This window comes from Mustelus asterias, chromosome 17 (assembly GCF_964213995.1).
Source record: "Mustelus asterias chromosome 17, sMusAst1.hap1.1, whole genome shotgun sequence".
Classification (NCBI taxonomy): domain Eukaryota; kingdom Metazoa; phylum Chordata; class Chondrichthyes; order Carcharhiniformes; family Triakidae; genus Mustelus; species Mustelus asterias.
This window is the reverse complement of record NC_135817.1, coordinates 71,016,953-71,039,363: the sequence shown is the minus strand read 5'-3', so window position 1 is coordinate 71,039,363 and position 22,411 is coordinate 71,016,953. Positions and strand designations below refer to the sequence as shown.

Below are 22,411 nucleotides of genomic sequence, written 5' to 3'. Positions count from 1 at the left end.
GCAATGGGGATGGCCGTGAGGTTGGAGGCGGCGTCGAAGAGCTTGGCGCTGTACCCCGAGGACCACGTGCAGTCAACGTGGTTGGAGCAAGCTCTGCTCCCTCCTCGCCCCGCGAACCCGCGCTCCCAGATCGATTCGACGACGGCGGCAGCTCCAGGGGGCCAGCGATGCTATTTTTGCGGTGGGGCTAAGCATCCACGGCAGCAGTGTCCGGCAAGAACGGCGATCTGCAGCCAGTGCGGTAAAAAAGGCCACTACAGCAAAGTCTGCAGGTCCAAACCTAAAAACGGCAGTGCAGCTTGTAACCCTCCAGAACGGAGACCATCTCCTTCGGCGCTGCAGTACCCACGAGGTCCGACCACGTGCGACCTCAGGACGGCGCCATCGTGGCAAACAGAGGAGGAGGAAGGCCACCAGGAGTCGCTGCGCTTGGCGCCCTCGCCCATGTGCGATTCATGGGGGCGGCCATCATGGTCCACGACGACTAGGAGCGACCAGCAGGGGTCCTCAGCATCCACATCGGCAGCATGCAGTGACGCCCAGGGGCCAACGGTGGCGTCGATCTCTCTGGATCAGACCAGGCATTTCAGACTGGAACATTCTATGATGGAGGTAAAGGTTAGTGGCAGAACTGTAAATTGTCTGTTTGACAGTGGGAGCACCGAAAGTTTCATACACCCTGAAACTGCTAAAAGGTGTGGACTCCGGGTTCTCCCTGCCAAGCAGACCATTTCCATGGCATCACAGTCCCGGTCTGTACCGATCCAAGGACGATGTATGGTAACTCTTGAGGTACAGGGCACAGTCTACGAGCAATACAGGCTCCTTGTGTTACCTCACCTTTGCGCGCCAATTCTCCTCGGACTAAATTTTATGGTCCACATGAAGAGTGTGATCCTACAGTACGGTGGGCCACTCCCTTCACTGGCCGTAGGGAACCAGCCGCAGCCTCCAAATTGCCCAAAACGCCCCGCGTGCAATCTATCCACCCTGAAGATCACGACACCATCCCTTTTTAAAAATCTGGTACCTGGCTGCAAGCCCATCGCTACTAAAAGTAGGCGTTACAGCGCTGAGGACCGGATCTTTATTAGATCTGAGGTTCAGCGGCTCCTCAAGGAAGGGATCATACAGGCCAGTGCTAGTCCGTGGAGAGCGCAGGTCGTGGTAGTCAAAAGCGGGAACAAACCTCGGATGGTCATCGACTATAGTCAGACCATTAATAGATACACGCAGCTGGATGCGTATCCTCTCCCGCGCATTTCTGATATGGTCAATCAGATTGCGCAGTACCGAGTGTTTTCTACCATAGACCTTAAGTCCGCCTACCATCACCACCACCACCACCACCAAACGTTCCAGGATCCCCTGCACCATCGCCTCATCAGGGCCGGCCGGCCCGGGAGTCTTTGAGGGGACAGCCAGATGTTGCTTTGAGAGAGCCACCGCAAGCACCTGCTCCGGTTTCGCAACCGGTGTTGAGAAGATCGCAGCGTCGGTGTGGTCCTCCAGACCGTCTGGACTTGTGAATCCTGTTATTTTTTTTTGTCATTGTCTGTTTTCATCCACCCCGCCACCTTTGGTTCCTAAAGGAGGGGTGAATGTGGTGAACCATCGTTGGTTCACCACTGGGGTTGTTATTGTGTTACTGTTGGGCTAGGGTGTTGTTGTTATGGGGGTTGTACTATGTTGTTGGGATAGGGTGTTTACCTGTCCTAAGTGTTATCATGGCACACTCCAGTGGGGTCCCGCCTCCGGTGGCAGGGTATAAGACCCCCTGCTCCGGCAGGACCCCTTCAGTCTGAACGGGTGAATTTGTGTTAGTAGTTTCATTGTTAATGTATTAAAGCCTTCAGTACTAAAGCCTTGTTTCCGGGTGCTCATTGAGGTGCATCAATGACAGGCAGAGTTATGCACCCACTGCGCCCCCCACCACCTCACCCCCCAACCAGGGAACTGACCCCGGAAGTGAAGAAACGAGGTAATTCATAGGTGGAATAACAAGATGCATTGTAGAGTTGTGCCCTGAGGTGAGGCAGTGGACCGGGAAATAAGTGAGGAGGAGCAGCTCCCTCGGGATATGCTAGAAGTAGGAGATAAGGTGATGGTTAAGGAGGCACCAGAACAGCTGGGCTTTGCCCCACAACAGATAATACTGAGTACTGTTATGTGTACTTTTGGAAGCATTGGGCACAGGCAAATGCTCACATCTCGCAGCCTGTTTCTGTTAGCAGGAAAGCAAACAGCACTCACTGAACTATCTTGTTTCAGATAAATCCTCAGAATAATGGCAGTTTGAAGGACAGCAGCAGCCATTACACTTTTCACAATAGTAACTGGAGCATGGAAGGGGAACATCAATAAAAACCACTTGTCTGCATCCAGGACGGTACGTGCAGATACTTAAAGACAGGAGTGGAGAGTGGATGCGGAAACCAAGCATTTGGATTGCTGAGTCACTACTGGTAGTCATTGTGTCATTCAGGTGATATTATTAAAAGGGGAAGTCTGACTCAGGTAACATTACCCTGACTTTTTGCACAAATGACATGGCTGGTTACATGATGTAAAGGGAATGTTCGACACCAGCTTGGCGGTTGGGTAATTCTGGTATCAGAATTAGGGGTGGGGGCATCTTGAGGGTGCCCAACACAGGAGTGATCATTACAGCGTGATGGACTAATCTACCCCCATTTGTTTGGGAGTCAGGATTGGAGGAACAACATTGTCATGGGCAACGTACAAATGTTATTAATCATTTTGGTTGTAGCAATACAAGGTGCTTTAATTTGTCACCTTGTTGGTATCAGAAACTCACTTGGTGCCCAGCCACCATACCACCATTCCTGGATGGGATGGTCGGAATCGGGAAACCCAAAGTCATATTACATGATGCTACAATGATTACCCTAGAGGTGACCTACAAGTTGACCAACTGACCTTGTTAGCCGATTGGGCAAAACAACAATTACAGTTCTTCTGCCCCCTGGATAGCCAGAACTGCAGGACGACTGTGATTTGCAGTCCAGGGAACTGAAGAAAGTTGTGGCTGTACAGGTTGAGAGGGAAGGTATAATGGAGGTGTGAAACTATTATGTCATGTCATCATTAATGTAACATATTCACAGTCCAAACGGGAGGCATATGACATGTTGGCTCAGGACCTGATAACATTGGGTCAGATATTGAAGATATCAGATTTGGTGCTGCTCCTCGACACTTATACCGGACTGTGAAGAAATGAGACCGTATCAATTTACATGAAGAATGATAGGAATTAGTAGTTACATAGCCTGCAGCAGGAGGACTGGGGCACACGATAAAGTTCTGATGAGTATACCACAGGAATACACTAGCGGAACATATTGGTGGGGGGCTTGAAATACATTTTTGTTTGCTTGAATCTCACAGACTCGAGAGTTGTCTTTTTTTTAACCACAAAACCACATTTTCCGTGAAGCAGAAATCATTGTTGGATTACCACTCCGCTAAAAGATTCCCCAACTCAACGCTGCTCCACATATCTTCTGGGATATTCCGAACCCGATTTTTCCAGAAATGCAGACTGCTATGTCCCTCAAGGTCCTTCTTTGAAGCGGAGTAGAGGCAGGGGAAGATTGGAAATGCCCCTTTTTACAGCACCAGCTCCCGTAGGGGAAATTCAAATGCCCAATCTTTGAATGTTAGTAACTGGATAAATGAATGGATAGGTTGGTAGGGTGGGTGAGTGAAATGGTGGGGAGGTGTTTAATTAGGTCGGGTGGGTGAGATGGGTATGTGGGGAAAGTGGATAACTGGGCAAGGAGGGTGAGTGGGTGAGTTAGTAGTCAGCTCTGGTTGGAAGCGGTAGTCAGGTCATGGGCTAGTCAAGTTTGGTTAGAGGGGTAATAAGGTGGCGAGGGGGTTACATGGTCAGGAAGGATGGTCAGGTTAGGTTGGATGTAATTGGAGATCGGCGGGGGGGGGTGGGTTAATTGGGTGATCAGAGGACTATTTGGGTCAGGAGGGTTGTTTGAGGAGTTTGGGGGGTAGGGATAGTTGTGAGAGGGGGGTCAGTGAATGATTTGGAGGTTAGTTCTGGAAAAACCCAGAAATTAGATGAAGTTTTAATTTAATGTTTCTGGATAACTATCTGGATAGTTCTATGGAACTGTTCCAAGTTTCCGACTCTACCTCAGATTCCAAGACGATTCCCATGGAGATCCTATGTCAGGACATCTGTACGGTCCCAATGTGAATCCTCAGATTTACAAAAATCTGTGGATCTTTAATTATGAGGTTACTAATTAACCCTTTAATTTGGCAGACCTTCCCAAGAAGGCAATGTTGGTCTCTCACTAGCTCTCCAGTCAGCAGATAAGACCTCTGTCATCTCTAAAAATTTGGCCCTTAGTCTCTGCCAAAACAAACAGTACAGCAAAGGAACACACCCTTCGACCCACCAAGCCTGTGCTGACTCGTGACGCCTTTTTGAACTAAAAACCTTTGCTTCTACACAAAGAACAAAGAACAATACAGCACAGGAAAAGGCCCTTCGGCCCTCCAAGCCCGCGCTGCTCCCTGGTCCAAACTAGACCATTCTTTTGTATCCCTCCATTCCCACTCCGTTCATGTGGCTATCTAGATAAGTCTTAAACGTTCCCAGTGTGTCCGCCTCCACCACCTTACACAGTCCATATCTCTCTACTCTCTGCCTTTCATGTATCTGTCAAGATGCCTCTTAAACATTGCTATTGTATCTGCTTGCACTATCTCCTCTGCTTGTAAAAACCTTGTTTTGGAGGTCTCGTCTTGTCTCATTGGATCTGTCTCCATCCCCTTGGCCCTCCAGTGAAATGGCGTCATCCAGACTCGAAACGTCAACTCTGTTCTCTCTCCACAGGTACTGTCAGACCTGCTGAGATTTTCCAGCATTTTCTGCTCTTGGTTTCAGTACCCAGTCCAAACTCCATTCCCTAGCTACCGACTCCCTCCTTCTCCCTGGATACAGACTGTAATTAAGCCGGTTCGATTGTTATCTTTGTGACACACTTGATCCTGCAATGAGCTTCTGACATCATATTCATGTAATCGCTGAGGAATAATGCAGATCTCTATCATCTGACTTCATCCCACCTCAGCTCATCTACTGCTGAAACTCTCAATCATGCCTTTATTACTATCAGGCTTGATTATTAGTATGTACTCCTGCCAGGCCTCCCCACATTACACATTCTGTATAATGTCATCCAAAGGTCTGTTGCTCATATAACTTACTTAGAATCATAGAAACTCTACAGTACAGAAAGAGGCCATTCAGCCCATTGAGTCTGCAGCGACCACAATCTCACCCAGGCCCTACCCCCTACATATTTACACACTAATCCCTCTAATCTACGCATCTCAGGACACTAAGGGCAATTTTTAGCATGGCCAATCAACCTAACCCGCACATCTTTGGACTGTGGGAGGAAACCGGAGCACCCGGAGGAAACCCACGCATACACGAGGGGAATGCGCAAACTCCACACAGACAGTGACCTAAATTGGGAATTGAACACATGTCCCTGGAGCTGTGAAGCAGCCGTGCTAACCACTGTGCTACCGTGCCGCCCCAAATGCTATCACCACTCTGTTCGTTGACCTGCATTAGTGTCTGGTCATGCAACATCTTGATTTTAAAATTCTTATCTTTGTTTTCAAATCTCACCAACATGGCTTCACCCCCTCCCTATTTCTGTGACCTACTACACTTCCACAAACTTCAGAATATCTGGGCTCTCTAGCCTCTTTCGCATTCCCTGTTTTATTCACTCCACTGGTGGCTGTGCTTTCAGTTCTTTCAGTTCTAAGCTCTGGAATTCCCTCCCTTAACTCTCTTTCCTCCTCTTTAAAGCATATTTCTTAGACCAAGCAGCAGACATAATATCTCTTTAACTCAGCATTTTGCTCGCATGTCCACATATAGAATATAGAACAGTATAGCACAGGAACAGGCTCTTTGGCCCATGATGTTGTGCTGAACATGACGCCAAACATGTCCATCCTAGGACTGCTGCAATTCTCCAGTGAAGCCAGTGCAAGCTGGAGGAGCAGCATCTCAGCTTTTGGTTGGGCATATTGCAGTCCTTGGGACTCAACATTGAGTTCGACAGCTTTAGATTGTGACCTTTCTCCTCCATCTTAAATCTATTTTATTAACTATCCCATACATGCATTGCCTCAGTGCAACTCCCCGCCTCCCCCCTCCAAACAGGCCATCTGTCTTTTGTTTGTAAAGTTGCTGCTTTTTGTTGCAATCTCTAACACATTCTTCCCTCTTTCAGTTCTGACCAAGAGCCAAAGGACGTTGAAAAGACGTTCCTTCTTGTGGGACAGTCTAGAACAAGAGGATATAGATATAGAGTGAGAGGAGGTAGGTTCAATACTGAGAGGAGAAACTACTTCTCAGATGATTGTGAATCTGTGGAACTCACTGCCCCAGAGTACAGTGGAGGCAGAATCAATTACCAGATTCAAGAAAGAAATAGATATGTTTTAGATGAAAAGTGGGATAAAGGGCTATGTGGAAGAGGCAGGAAAGTGGAGTTGAGATCAGGATAAGATCAGTCATGATTGTGTTAAATGGCAGAGTGGGCTCAAAAGAGCTGAATTGCCTACTTCTGCTCCTAATTCCCTGCAGCAAGGTGGCCCAGTGGTGAGCACTGCTGCCTCACAGTGCCAGGGACCCGGGTTCAAATCTGACCTTGGGTGACTATTTTTTGTGGAGTTTGCATGTTCTCCCCATGTCTGCGTGGGTTTCCTCTGGGTGCTCCGGTTTCCTCCCACAGTCCAAAGATGTGTGGGTTAGATAGATTGGCCGTGCTAAATTGCCCCTTAGTGTCGGGGGAATAGCAGAGTAAATACGTGGGGCTATGGGGATAGGGCCTGGATGGGAATTGCAAGCTCGATGGGCCAAATGGCCTCCTTCAGCACCGTCGACTCAATGAAAAATTCCTGTGTTCCCATGACTCGAAAAGTTAAGTCTGCTTCCAGATGCTGTCAGACGTGCTGAGCTTTTTGAAGCATCCTCTGTTCTCATCTGGTATCTCCTCATGTGGCTGGCGTCACACTTTGTCTTATAATAGCCCTGTGAATCACATTACAGGTGCTTTCCCCAGCCAGTTGTTGTTGAGCTGACAGGGAATCCCAGCCAGGAGGCGGTACCCTCGCTTTGTGACGTCAGAGCGCCGCCCGCCCATCGGAGCGAACCACCGCGCAAGCGCTGCTCAGCGGGCTGGTCAAAGTATATGCGGGGAGGTACTGACTCACCCTTTGGGACGCGGCCTACAGGCGTTTCAGTAAAAGGATTAAACCAGCCTCGGAGGTCAGAAATCCAGCGACACTCTTTAAAAGCGGAGCAGTAACGCGCGCGGTTCCAATCACACAACCGGCCGAGCCGCTGCCTGGACAGAGAAACCGTTGGGATGTGGTAAACCGTGGGGAAGGGGGGGGGGGTGTGCATGTGAGGGATGAGTTTAAAAACACGCCCTAATGCAGAACTCACTTGATTATAACTACAAGGGAATTTGCTGGAGTAATAACATCAAAGCCTCAGTATCTGCAGCAGTTTTCTTCTTATTAGTATTTTGAGCGAATGCTGGTTTGTTCTAATTCCCCCCCCCCGATCCCTTTGCCGCAGTGGTAAATGCCGACCATTTTAAACTGAGCGCGCGGGCTGGAGCGCGCTGCGACCGTTAGGCGGTCAAACCAAACCTCTGGAACGGCAGTGACCCCCCCCCCCCCCCGGTATTGCCCCTCCGACCAGACCTGCTCTCCCCCCCCCCCCCCTCATTTGAGCTGACCGCCTCCCCCCACCAAACCCACAGGATACTCTTCCCCCCGCCCCCAACTGCCGCCTGGCAGCCCCATCATCCGATCTGATCGTCCCCAGCTGACCTGAACAGATCTGCCTGCCTCTCCCTCCCTTTTGGGCTGGCAGGTGGTTAGCACTACTGTCTCCCGGGACCCGGGTTCGATTCCCAGCTTGGGTCACTGTCTGTGTGGAGTCTGCACGTTCTCCCCGTGTCTGCTTGGGTTTTCTCCCACGGGTCTGTAAAATGTGCTGGTTAGGTGCATTGACCCGAACAGGCGCCGGAGTGTGGCGATTTGTGGAATTTCGCAGTAACTTCATTGCAGTGTTAATGTAAGCCTACCTGGTGACACTAATAAATAAAGACTGCCTACCGCACCGCCTGACCATCCAGAGCTCCCATACTGGACCTGACCCACCCTACCCCATGTCTGACTTGACTCCTACTCCCCACGTTCAACCTGATCTGACCCCCCCCTCACCCCGTCCAATATCCTCACTCACCATAATACTGTAAATGCTTACCTTATTTTTAATGGGATCATTAAACTCACCTTTATGGCAGCTAATGCCATAAAAGAAAGAGTATACCTTCCTTTGCTGAATTTCTTTTGGACTCCAACACTGCCTAAATTGCACCTGGCCTGAATCAAGAAGGTCGGTGAGATGAGCATTGAAGAAATTTAGCACAGGTAAGTGGGTAGGGAGTGGCAATCTGGTACTGTTTGCCATTCAGGGGATGTTATAACCCAATAATTTATTTATTTTTGATAGAAATGCCACTAAGATTGTGAAATCTATCAATGTAGTAAATTCTGTTTTTTGTTACCTAGAAATGGATCCAACTTCTTCCATGAAATCTCTGTTACTGGCTATTACCCAATATAAAAATGCAAAAACAGAAAGCAATGTTCTGCAAGTACAGAGACAATTGGATGTAAGTACAGCATTTGTTGGATGAAAAAGTTGAAATGTAATAATACTCTGGGCAAGCGTGAGATGTTTGTATATATGTGTGCAATCACACTGCAAAAACAATTAATTGGCTATGGAATGCTTTTGACACTAATTTGATTTCCTCCACCTTATTGCTGCTCTCCCGTCCCCCCTCATTCCCTAATTTTTCTCCCTCCTTTCTCTAATTGGCATAAAATTCTTCTCCATGGTTTTGACTCTAACATTTATAATGGATTTGTCTTATGTCGGTACTTGTAACAAAGAAAGCCTTGTTTAACTGTGTCAGCATTTTATAATGGAACAACTTGTAGATCCAGGGTGAATAGTCAATCTTGTGTAAAGGTTGACACTAACATTTGGCCAAAAATAGTAACACTTTCTACTACTTATGCTCCTAACTCACAGATCACAATCAGTTAGGATAGGCAACAGCACCACCTCCATGATCATCCTCAACACCGGTGCCCCACAAGGCTGTGTTCTCAGCCCCCTACTATACTTACACACCTATGACTGTGCGGCCAAATTCCCCTCCAATTCGATTTTCAAGTTTGCTGACGACACCACCGTAGTGGGTCAGATCTCAAACAATGACGAGACAGAATACAGGAATGAGATAGAGAATCTGGTGAATTGGTGCGGCAACAATAATCTCTCCCTCAATGTCAACAAAATGAAGTCATCGACTTCAGGAAGTGTAAAGGAGAACATGCCCCTGTCTACATCAATGGGGACGAAGTAGAAAGGGTTGAGAGCTTCAGGTTTTTAGGTGTCCAGATCACCAACAACCTGTCCTGGTCCCCCCCATGCCGACACTATAGTTAAGAAAGCCCACCAACACCTCTACTTTCTCGGAAGACTAAGGAAATTTGGCACGTCAGCTACGACTCTCACCAATTTTTGCAGATGCACCATACAAAGCATTCTTTCTGGTTGTATCACAGCTTGGTATGGCTCCTGCTCTGCCCAAGACCGCAAGGAACTACAAAAGGTCGTGAATGTAGCTCGATCCATCACGCAAATCAGCCTCCCATCCATTGACTCTGTCTACAGTTCCCACTGCCTCGGCAAAGCAGCCAGCATAATTAAGGACCCCACGCACCTCGGGCATTCTCTCTTCCACCTTCTTTCTTCGGGAAAAAGATACAAAAGCCTGAGGTCACGTACCAATCGACTCGAGAACAGCTTCTTCCCTGCTGCTGTCAGCCTTTTGAATGGACTTGCCTTGCATTAAATTGATCTTTCTCTACACCCTAGCTATGACTAATAGAACATTCTGCACTCTCTTGTTTCCTTCTCTATGAATGGTATGTTTTGTCTATATAGCATGCAAGAAACAATACTTTTCACTGTATACTAATACATGTGACAATAATAAATCAAATCAAAATCTCTCCCATCGGCCAACTCTTACCCTCTCGCCAACTTTCTCCTGCTCGTCGCTTTCTCTCCTGGGTCCTTGCTGTGAGCAAGGACTCAGGAGAGGGGTGACGAGATGGAAGAAGTGAGTGAAAGGAACAAGCGAGGGAGTTGAACAGGAAAGTGGCCTGTGGGAGAGAATCTCGGGGAGCAAGAGATTCCATACCAAAGCGGCATTGCTCTGTCGGCCCCACCACAAAACTATTTCGACTGTACAAAAATATTACTTGTGCATAAGTCAATAACTTGCCTTTTACACTAGCTTATATCATATTTTTGGAAGGTGTGGTGAAGGAATTTCTTCTGCAAATTTCCCCTGTGCTCAGACGGGATTGTTTTGTGTTTTTGAAACATTCAGTTCACTTATTGTAATTGCCAATTGTATGTTGCCAAAAGGCAGTTGAATTTATTAGACTCGCCTTTCAAGGAACTGCACAGATTCCTTTATGCCGTATGATTCAGTCAATTGCCAGTTTAAAGCATTTTGGGGCTCAGAATGTAGTTCCTTGTTTTTGAAAAAAAATCTTTATTTTTTTTTCTTGAATTGAAAATGTGAAGAATCCAAAATTACAGTTATAAACAAAGCATTGAAGAAACATGGAAGGATCGCTTGGACTCGAACAAAATATTTGGTTGCTTTTAAATTTAATTAAAAGACACCTTCCAGACCGATAACAAAAGCTTCATTCTGGTTAAAAAACCTGTGTGTGCAGTACGTCTATAACACTGGCATCTATCTAGCAATGTGGAAAATTGCCTAGGTATGTCCTGTACACACAAAGCAGGTCAAATCCAACCCAGCCAGTTATTGGCCATTAGTCTATCTTGATCATTAGTAAAGTGATGGAAGGGGTCGTCCGCAGTGCTATCAAGTGGCACTTGCATAGCAATGACCTGCTCACTGATGCTTAGTTTGGGTTCCACCCGGGTCACTCAGCTCCTGAGCCTGTGTTCAAACATGGACAAAAGAGCTTAACCATTTTTGTGCTAATGACCAGAAATTGAATACTGTGGCCACAGGAGCAGGTCAGAGGCTAGGAATCCTGTGAGGTGCAACTCACCTCCTGACTCCCCAAAGCCTGTCCAAGACACAAGTCAGGAATGTGATGGAATAGTCTTCACTTGCCAGGATAAGTGCAGCTCCAGCTACACTCAAAAAGTTTGGCACCATCCAGGACAAAATAATCCACTTGTGGATGATCATCCACAAGCATTCACTCTCTACACCACTGATGAATAGTAGCAGCAGTGTGTACCATCTACAAGATGCACTGCAGAAAGGCTCTGATGCAGCACCTTCAAAACCCACAACCGCTACCACCTGGAAGGACAAGGGCAGCCGACATGGGAACACCACCACCTGCAAGTTTCCCTCCGAGCCACTCACCATCTTGACATATTGCTGATCCTTTGCTGTCACTGGGTCAAAATCCCGGAACTCCCTCTCTAGCAGCACAGTTGGTGTACCGACACCACAGGGACTGCAGCGGTTCAAGAAAGCAGCCCACCAGAACCTTCTCAAGGGGCTGGGCAAATGCTAGTTTCGCTGATGACACTCACATCCATTTATGAATTTTTAACAAAAGGATATCTGAGTGGGGAAATATTTTGTTTTCTTATCTTCAGTTTTCCCTTTGATATTAATGTGAAGTAGTAGAAGAATTGTTAGGCTGGTTAACAGCTGAATATAAACACCACTACCATTGTCGTAGCAATCATTATACCAGCAGATGGTGGTCTTGTCTAGCAGTTTTTTTTTGGCTCCTACAATCCATTTGATGAGGAGGGGCTACTTCTCAGTTAGATAAAACATCAGACTACTGAGTATCTTTTAGAGATCATTAGAAAGTTACAAGCTACAAGCCATTGCTATCAGATAAGGGGTGCCTCAACCTAGAGAGTACTTTCAGGTGCAGGTTGTCGTCTTCCCTTTGTTGCTGACAAACACCAGAAATCCACCATTAAGCCATGTGCAAATCTGGTCACCACATGTCTGCGATTTTGATAAACGTCATCCTCCCCTCCTACAATACATCCTCCCCTCCAACACTCCTCCGCAGTGACAATAGACCAACAGTTTCTTCTAACCCAGTGAAAAATCTGAGCCTCCAGCAGTGTCCCACTTCACTATGTCAAGGGACCATAGTGTACCCCCTACCCGATACTAAATACCAGGGCTTGGAAATTTCTGGGAGCCTGCAAGTTGAAACTCTCGTCTGTGATCTGACTAAGTAAATGACTCTGGATCGGCTGCGGATGCCTCTAAAGGTGCTGCAGCAGCCACCATGGCCCAAGCCCTCTTCTGAGCAATTCCCAGTACAGGAGTTCATTCCTTTGTGAGAAGGTTTTGCGCCTCAAAAAATTTCAAAGCGACTAATCATAGAATCCCTACAGTACAGAAGGAGGCCATTTGGCCCATCAGGCCTGTAATCAGTGACAATCCCACCCAGGCCCTATCCTCATAACCCCACACGTTTAACCTGCTAATCCACCTGAGACTAAGGAGCAATTTTCTTTTTAGTATGGCTAACCTGCACATCTTTGAATTGTGGGAGCAAACCGGACCACCTGGAGGAAACCCATGCAAACACGGGGAGAATGTGCAAACTCCAAACAGGCAGTCACCCAATGCCAGAATTGAACCCGGGTCCCTGGCTCTGTGAGACAGTGGTGCTAACCACTGTGGCATTATGCCGCTTACCATTGTGTTACCCTGTCTTGATTGTAATTTCTGTCAGGCCTTTTGAACAAGGAAATTACAGAAACTCCTCAACCTTCGTCTTTAACATGGTTTCGGATGCCTAAGGTTTCCAACTGGAATTTTAAGTCCTGGTTTGGAGAGATTAGAATCTCAGCCCAGAATCTTGCTCATATTCCAGTCTACACTGCCATTGCAAATGGGGCTTGTGTGTCCCCCAACTGGAGAGCCTAGTTATTAGACTAATTGGCACTTATTGCATAGTTTTGCTTTATATTCTAAGCTTGAAGACTGTTAAAGGATAAAAATTAGATACATAGATTAAAAGAATTTAATGAAATAGAGACTATTGATTTATGACTTTCACAGAATAATAGTCAAACATCAACAAATTTTCCAGTGTACCCTTTGATACAAATGGAATTTGACACTCTCATTCCGTTAGTGGCCCTGATGTCACTTACATAGCTTGAGTGTCCCTTTTATAAAATAATATCTTTTGTACTAATGCTTATAGAAAAAATCTAAATGATCATAGAAACATATAACAATGTATTTTTGAAGTTATTGAATATACTGTATTCTTCAAATGCTCACTGCAATGTTCACATCTTAAGGATAGGCAAATGCTTCTCCTGTTCAATTTACAGTTTAAACTCTGTAATTTGTATTCATTTTGATGAAAAATAGAATATTGGGTGAAATGAGCTAAAATGACAACTGATTTAGAAGATTCTGGATAAGTAGACAAAGACCCAAGGATTATATTTGGCATACTGTTCTTGACACAATGGTTATTCATAGTGTAGAAATATCGGGGGAAATCAAATTTTGAAATATTCTTTTATCCTTCTAGGTAATTTGCGGGACAAAAGCAGTAATGATATTTGCAACAAATCAAAGTTTACCAAGTGAATGCCTGAATAGCCTTGTGGAACTTGTTGGTGATCCTAACACAAAAGTTACATTGACTCTAAAGATTATTGGATTGCTAACGCAGTTAGGTATGATTCATTTTGATAGATTAAATTGAATGCTGTGGTTCAATTACATTATCATTTTTATTTTCATTTTATACTGTATTAAGGTGTCTTCATACATGAATAGTTACAAGTTTAAAAGCAAACAGATGTTTATCTATATCAATATTAGGTCTCCTTTAGGGAATAATTTATACAGTGGTTCACAAACTGAACTGTGTCTGCAAGTGGGATGAGACATATGCAGATGACAGAGTGATGTGATAAAACCACAATTAGAATAAAACCAACAGCATTAGTAGAATGTGAGGGAAAAAAAATGGTCATAATTGCAAACTAAAAGCTCAAAAAGGGGATAGTAATTACCAAAGATTTGAAAGTCATAACGGCAGTAATTAATATAAAATAACTTGAGGCAGAAAAAGCTGTATGAGAACTTATTTGCCAGAAACCTGTTCTGAATAAGTTTGAGAACTATTAGCTTATATCCTTTGTTGAAAGAAGGTGATTATTGCTTCAGAAATAAATACACAGTATTTAAGGAATGTTATACAGTGAAAAGAGGCAAGAGTTGTTTTTTTTTCTCCCAAAAAGAAAGGGTAGGAAGAAAATTTGAGTCCTTCAAATTTGCATCCAGATCTGGAAAAGGTCAACCCCTTCAGTGCCATTTTGGTTGAAGGCAAGTCTGTCAGATGAATGTTCTGAACAGACCTCCTGTGACAGAAGAAAGACTAAAGAGGAGACTGACAAAAATGAGTATTCCTGTTTAGTTTTAGCAAGGTAAGAAGTTTAACAACACCAGGTTAAAGTCCAACAGGTTTATTTGGTAGCAAAAGCCACACAAGCTTTCGGAGCTCTAAGCCCCTTCTTCAGGTGAGTGGGAATTCTGTTCACAAACAGAGCATATAAAGACACAGACTCAATTTACATGAATAATGGTTGGAATGCGAATACTTACAGCTAATCAAGTCTTTAAGAAACAAAACAATGTGAGTGGAGAGAGCATCAAGACAGGCCAAAAAGATGTGTATTGTCTCCAGACAAGACAGCCAGTGAAACTCTGCAGGTCCACGCAACTGTGGGGGTTACAAATAGTGTGACATGAACCCAATATCCCGGTTGAGGCCATCCTCGTGTGTGCGGAACTTGGCTATCAGTTTCTGCTCAGCGACTCTGCACTGTCGTGTGTCGCGAAGGCCGCCTTGGAGAACGCTTACCCGAATATCAGAGGCCGAATGCCCGTGACCGCTGAAGTGCTCCCCAACAGGAAGAGAACAGTCTTGCCTGGTGATTGTCGAGCGGTGTTCATTCCTCCGTTGTCGCAGCGTCTGCATAGTTTCCCCAATGTACCATGCCTCGGGACATCCTTTCCTGCAGCATATCAGGTAGACAGCGTTGGCCGAGTTGCAAGAGTATGTACCGTGTACCTGGTGGATGGTGTTCTCACGTGAGATGATGGCATCTGTGTCGATGATCCGGCACGTCTTGCAGAGGTTGCTGTGGCAGGGTTGTGTGGTGTCATGGTCACTGTTCTCCTGAACGCTGGGTAGTTTGCTGCGGACAATGGTCTGTTTGAGGTTGTGCGGTTGTTTGAAGGCAAGAAGGGGTGTGGGGATGGCCTTGGCGAGATGTTCATCTTCATCAATGACATGTTGAAGGCTCCGGAGGAGATGCCGTACTCACCTGAAGAAGGGGCTTAGAGCTCCGAAAGCTTGTGTGGCTTTTGCTACCAAATAAACCTGTTGGACTTTAACCTGGTGTTGTTAAACTTCTTACTGTGTTTACCCCAGTCCAACGCCGGCATCTCCACATCATAGTTTTAGCAAGGCAGCTATCTCTTTAAATCCAGTCACAATACATACGGAGTTGAAAAGCCTGCTGAAATTAAAATCCATATCTCAGCAACATCCAAATAAACAGGGGAGGCTATGGCCTGGCGGTATTTTCGCTAGACTATTAATCCAGAAACTCAGCCAATGTTCTAGGGACCTGGGTTCGAATCCCACCACGACAGGTGGTGGAATTTGAATTCAATAAAAATATTAGAATTAAGAATCTACTGATGATCATGAAACCATTGTCGATTGTTGGAAAACCCATCTGGTTCACTAATGTCCTTTAGGGAAGGAAATCTGCCGTCCTTGCCTGGTCTGGCCTACATGTGACTCCAGAGCCACAGCAATGTAGGTGACTCTCAACTGCCCTCCAAGGGCAACTAGGTATTGGCAATAAATGCTGGCCAGCCAGCAACACCCATGTTCCATGAATGAATTAAACAAATGAAAATGAGCTGTTCGGTTATGTAAGTGGCAGCTGATCATTTTTGAATGTGGTTATTGAGTGCAACAAGCATATGGAGCAAGTTAGTTGAAAGAGGGCAGGCACGTTATTTGGAACTGTCAAGAGATTTAGTTTAGCCTCACTCCCACAGAAATGATAAATACTAGAAACACAATGTTCTACCAAAGAATATCAGATTGATTCCACCTTTCTTATTTTTCCTTTTTGAGTTAAATTAGGGAATTTCTGCTGCCGATGTATATAAGACCATAAGACATAGGAACAGAATTAGGCCAGTCGGCCCATCGAGTCTGCTCTACCATTCAATCATGGCTGATATTTTTCTCATCCCCATTCTCCTGCCTTTTCCTTAACCCCTGATCCCCTTATTAATCAAGAACCTATCTATCTCTTTCTTAAAGACATTCAATGACCTGGCCTCCACAACCTTCTGCAGCAAAGAGTTCTACAGGTGCACCACATTCTGGCTGAAGAGTGTGAATTTTAAAGGATCGTCCTTTTATTCTGAGGTTGTGCCCTCTGGTTCTAGGTTTTCCTACTAATGGAAACATCCTCTCCACGTCCACTCTATCTAGGCCTCGCCGTATCCTGTAAGTTTCAATAAGGTTCCCCTCATCCTTCTAAACTCCCAACGAGTACAGACCCAGAGTCCTCAACCATTCCTCATATGACAAGCTCTTCATTCCAGGGATCATTCTTGTGAACCTCCTCTGGACCCTTTCCAAGGCCAACACATCTTTCCTTAGATACAGGGCCCAAAACTGCTCACAATATTCCAAATGGGGTCTGACCAGAGCCTCATTCAGCCTCTGAAGTATATCCCTGCTCTTTATTCTAGCCCTCTCGGCATGAATGCTAACATTGCATTTGCCTTCCTAACTGCTGACTGAACCTGCACGTTGACCTTAAGAGAATCTTGAACAAGGACCCCCAAGTCCCTCTGTGCTTCTGAGTTCCTAAGCATTTCCCCAAGTCCTTCTGCAGCCCCCTGCTTCCTCAATACTATCTGTCCCTCTACATATCTTTGTATCATCTGCAAACTTAGCAACAGTGCCTTCAGTTCCTTCTTCCAAATCGTTAATGTATATTGTGAAAAGTTGTGGTCTCAGCATTGACTCCTGAGGCACACCACTAATCAGCTAGGAGCTGTTCTATAGTTGCTAGTTCTTGGTTTATTTAATAAATTGCTTAAATCTTTTCAATTGGAAACATGACCTGATATTCTAATGTTTACCTAAGGTAGAAGAATCCTGCCAAGGTGTAGGACAATTTATCACAGTCAAAGCAATTAAAAGGTTGTGTGTTTTAGACTGAATGCATTATGTAGAGCTATTTGAGTATCAGAACTAAGATACTTTTGAAGTTGCAGCAAGCAGGACTCACCTTGCAAATTATCTAAATTGGGAATGCTAAAAAATCCAAAGGAATAAGAGTAGAAAGACACAAAAGACATTCTCATCACTGTTTTTCTGGAGTGATGGGCTTGAGCTAAAAATGAGCTTTCCCGTTTTAAATTTTTGATGATTTTGTGACTTTCGGTTTATTATAAATCATCGTAAAAATACCAGCTGAGGCTTTTTCTTCCAAATTAATGAAATCTAATAAAGCTAATCATTGTAATTTCTGTATAAAAGTATAATTTGGTTTATGGTCAGTTAAGATTAATTACATGTATTTTTTTAAGGACATTTTTAAAATCCTTTGATTCTTTTTTGCTTTTCTGGTTTTCACTGCTAGCCTGACAGCATAACAGGCAGCCCACTTTCAAACTTGTGTGGTTCCATTACCAGTAATTGAGAGGTGTGAGAGGACAAACCACAGTGACTCACTCCATGTGTGGAAGTGTCTGACCTCACTTTGGTGTCTCCCTATAAAGAACATTGAAACCAGGGCATCCCTGTGAGGGGAACCACTTTGTTATAGAGTGTAGTGGTAGTTTAATGAACTACACTACCATTATATTGCACTTATAATTACAGAAATGGGCATTTTGTTTACATGGAACTATTTCACATTATTGCACTTGTCACCAGTATCAGTTTTTAAACATTTTATTTTATGTTTCTATTCCAGCATCAGACAATGAAAGTAGAGAGACTTTGCACACATACAACCTCATCAGTGCACTTGCTGCAGTGGTTCAACATTACAGTTCAGCTCCCAATGAACAGGTTGTACTGCAGGTATGAATCTCGTATAACTGACAGAACCACCTTTTGTAGCTTTGGCATGGGAAGAGGAAAAGGCTCCAGGATGGAATAAAACAATAGATGTTAAATTATTAGAAAATCAGAGGAGTGTTTTTAAACAACAACTACTATCAGACCAGAATCATTTTGTTAACTGCCTTTCTATGATATTTAAAGATTAAATAGGACATCGCACCCAGCATAACAATTGCTGATCCTTTTATCTAAAAGTAATGTAAAGCAGAGTAGAGAGTTTTATTTTCTGATTTTCCTTTTATTCCAACCTGTTTAATAGATGTTATTTTCTTTGACATTTATTATCTATCAAAAATCTCCAAGTAAGTTTCAGATAAATACAATTAAGGATTTACTATCGCACTGTTCTGTGGCTGTGTATTTCTTGCTCTTGAAAATAATTACATTAAAATTTGAGCACCAGAGATGTATGTAATTATTTATAATGTATGTATTGATTGCACAGCTTCAAATTTTAATAAATTACTTAATCATTTATTTTTCAACAGAGCTTGCAGCTTCTACAGAAAATGACTTACAACACCAGAGTGTTTAATTGTAGTGCAAATATTGATGTGCTGATTGCTTTTCTGGTAAAACATATGTAAGTTTGAGACAACTTTATTGTTACTAACAACCTGATTAGAACATCTTGTATGTTTTATGCAGCTTTTAATATTACCTTTGTATTGAAGCTCTCACTCCTTCCTAATGTCTCTGCAGACCATTTCCAATTGCTTTCACATTACTGATCGCTTGATACTTTACCACCTGGTTTCTCAGTCACACTCATCTGAACAAGCAAATGGCTATCTGTCCAACGGATTATCCCTCCTTTTTGCAACTTGTTTTCACCCTTTTCAAAGCCAGTTATTGTCATCCTTTTTTTAAATTCTCCATCAATCCTACCTCTGTCAACGCCTTTCTATCCAACACCTTCAAAGATATAGTTGACACATGACCACATGCTCACATCTTTCACAAATTCTGTTTTAAGTTCTTCCAATCATCTGATTTCCAATCTACTTAAAGCACAGACTAGGCTGGTCAAAGTTGATGAAAACTTTGTGTGTTGCACTTGTTCCATCTTGTCATCTTTAGCCCTTTGCACTATTGAACGTTGTTATCAACTACCTTTCCTCCACAGTCTACTCTATGTAAATATGTGCCAGTACACGAACAATTTCTCATCCCATAATCACTGCTGTCTCGCATATGTTCCACAGCCCCATACTTGGTTGTCCTCTTTACATAATTTACAGTTTGATCCTTAGCAATTTCAGTGACACCAGAAGAGGGTAAGCTTTTATGAGAATGCCAATGACATCCAAAACTGCCTATTTATTACTACCAAACAGACATTTGTTACACTTCTGATTGTTCGTTGGGGCCTGGATTTCCTTTAGCCTAATGTCAGTAGAAACAAGCAACCTGGTTTATACTTTCACTAGCATCTCCATGTCATGACCTGAACTCTTCTGTGATGTTCTTTCAAGTTAAATTCAGTGTTGTCTTTTTGCTTAACAGTTAGTCCATCATTAAAATTACATTTTCAACCTCCAAGCATTGTCCGCTAGCACCTCCTCTTCATTGCTACGGAAATGTTGCCCATGTCTTCACCTTTGCATTGATACCTGATTCAACACGTCACAACATTCAGCTAATCCAAAACACTACTTTGTCTTGTCCACTATAATGCCCTTCACACCCCTCTCTCCTGTTCGAGTTTGTGATTTTTAAGATGTGAAATGCTAACTTTTTCAGCTCAATTTCTTAATTAATGAAATAGGATACACCTTATATAATTAAATTTGTGGAACCTCTTAAAGGCAGTGATTCTAAACTGGAAATGGCTACAAACAAGTATAAAAAGTGAAACTGGGGAAACATCTTCTAGCTGGGCATGTTACAGCCTTCTCGTCTCAACATCGAATTCAACTTCAGATGATTAGCTCTACCTCACCTCGACCCCTTTGCTTTCATTTTATTTATTTTTAATGTTCTTTACCTTTTATTGTTATCTTTCTTTCTTTTTCTTCTCCCTCCCCACTCTTTCCCTTTATCTTATTTCCCCTTTCCTTACTTTTCTCCCCCTTTGCTTCCCTTTTCTCACTTTTACCTCTCTCCTACCCATCTCCCCCCTCGCCCACATGTTCAACTGTCACAATTTATCCTCTGATTTCAGTTTCTCTGCCACTTGGCCATTCACTTCTTCTAGTCTCTCTATGGATTGCCATTAGCACCTCTTCACCTTTCCCCTTGTTTTTGTGACTACGACTCATCTTTCATCCCCTCACCCTATAGTATAAATAACTCCCACTTTCTATGCCCTTTAGCTTTGACAAAGAGTCATCTGGACTTGAAGTGTCAGCTCTTTTCTCTCCTTACAGATGCTGCCAGACCTGCTGAGATTTTCCAGCATTTTCTCTTTTGGTTTCAGATTTCAGCATCTGCAGTAATTTGCTTTTATAAGAAGTGAACATATTGGACAGTATGGGAAATTAGATGTTCACTTAATTTTTGTATTGAATAAAGCTCTAATGTAGAACTTTATTACTTGCATAAACATGAATTTAAAAGAAAATTATACTACTGACTTGAAGGACAGAGTTTTGGTTTGGACACCAGATAATCAAGCTCATGGCAACAGATTGAATAGTAAAACTTTGTTAACTGCAAAATACAGGCAAGATATAATTACTCAATCTAGAGGACAGATGTACACTATCTTATGTCTGTCATGCTACCTAAGTGCTCATGCATCACAGAAAATTGAGTTGTTTTGACTGTTTATAGATCAATCTGCTTATTCAAAAAACGCTTGTAACTAACATCTGTGTTACTTTCCATTGTCTTCTAAAGATTGGGTCATTACCTAATGCACTGTTGAATCATTTTCCAACCATCCTGTTTGCAGATGTTAATTTTCTACCATGACATGAGTTAGTTACAACAACTTGTACATAAAATATTCTAATTATATATTTAATTTCAATATTGTCCACAAGTAATATTAAACCGTAGCATGGTGAAATCAGCTGATTAGAAAGTTTGACTGGTCAGAGTTTTAATTGAATTTATCAGCTTATTTGCAATCCAAGTCTGTTTATTCAAAGAAGCTGGAGTTTTGCTTTACGATATTTACACTTAAACAGACCAGATACTGCATAGCCAAATGACTACCAGTTCTAATTTGTTAGCTAATTTGCAGTTATGACCAGTCTTTATTTGAAAGCTTAATTTTAAGCACCTTATTGCAGGTAGTAAGACGTTATTTTAAAGTAAGGTGTCTGGAAAAATCCCAGATGAGCAAATTAATGTGAATTCTGTTTGAATTTAGTCAAGCCCCAGAAGATGAGCTAACCATGCCATGTCTAGGGCTGATGGCAAACCTGTGTCGTCACAATCTTTCTGTTCAAGCCCATATAAAATCTTTGGTAAGAGCTTTATTTATTCATTAATGTATTTTTTTCTTTTTGGATTATACTAAACTGAAATCATGATCGCAGAAAATTTAATTGTTGAGTCTATTTGTGTTAATTCCAAGACCTCGTCTGCTGAGAAAAAATGCCCAGCTGAGCAATTTAAATGAAGCAATAGAAGAAACATTTTTTTTGCACGAGCAAACCAACCACTGAAATGCATTATTCAAAACTTGAGCACTACACAAGCTGTGCAATCAAAGTTCAGTCATTTCATAAAACTTCAATTGTCATTTGCTTCCTGAAAACATATTCACAAAGTTGCACATCCTATTTACCATCACAGTATTGGTTCAGTGAGAATATTTAGCTTGATTGTATCTGAGGTCAGGGCCTCCCACATTATTACAATCATGGTTATAATTCAAAAAATAGTTTATTAGCTTATTATTTGGGACATCCTGTGATAGTGAAAGGTGCTATATAAATACAAGGCTTTCATTTTTATGTTAACAGTAGACTGAAAGTGGATGTGGCAATTGCAACAAAAAGAAACAAGATCCTCAGGTACACTGCTTCAGACTCAGCTGTAGCTTGTT

The 22,411-nt window shown here is 43.4% G+C and overlaps 1 protein-coding gene across 6 annotated transcripts in view; it reads left to right on the top strand.

Annotated features, from left to right (window-relative positions):
* The first annotated feature begins 7,234 nt into the window (after nt 1–7,234).
* The window catches only part of cip2a (cellular inhibitor of PP2A), a 56,331-nt gene continuing 41,154 nt past the window's right edge, over nt 7,235–22,411 (top strand). The window contains exons 1-6 of one of the 6 annotated variants that reach the window (XM_078232946.1): nt 7,235–7,345; nt 8,665–8,768; nt 13,762–13,909; nt 18,260–18,369; nt 18,900–18,994; nt 21,731–21,827. In XM_078232946.1, coding sequence (XP_078089072.1) covers nt 8,667–8,768; nt 13,762–13,909; nt 18,260–18,369; nt 18,900–18,994; nt 21,731–21,827 — 552 coding nt within the window. In that variant the 5' untranslated portion in view covers nt 7,235–7,345; nt 8,665–8,666. Of the gene's footprint in view, nt 7,451–8,464; nt 8,524–8,664; nt 8,769–13,761; nt 13,910–18,259; nt 18,370–18,899; nt 18,995–21,730; nt 21,828–22,411 lie in introns of those variants that run through there. The other 5 variants (XM_078232949.1, XM_078232947.1, XM_078232948.1 and 2 more) reach the window with 5 other exon arrangements.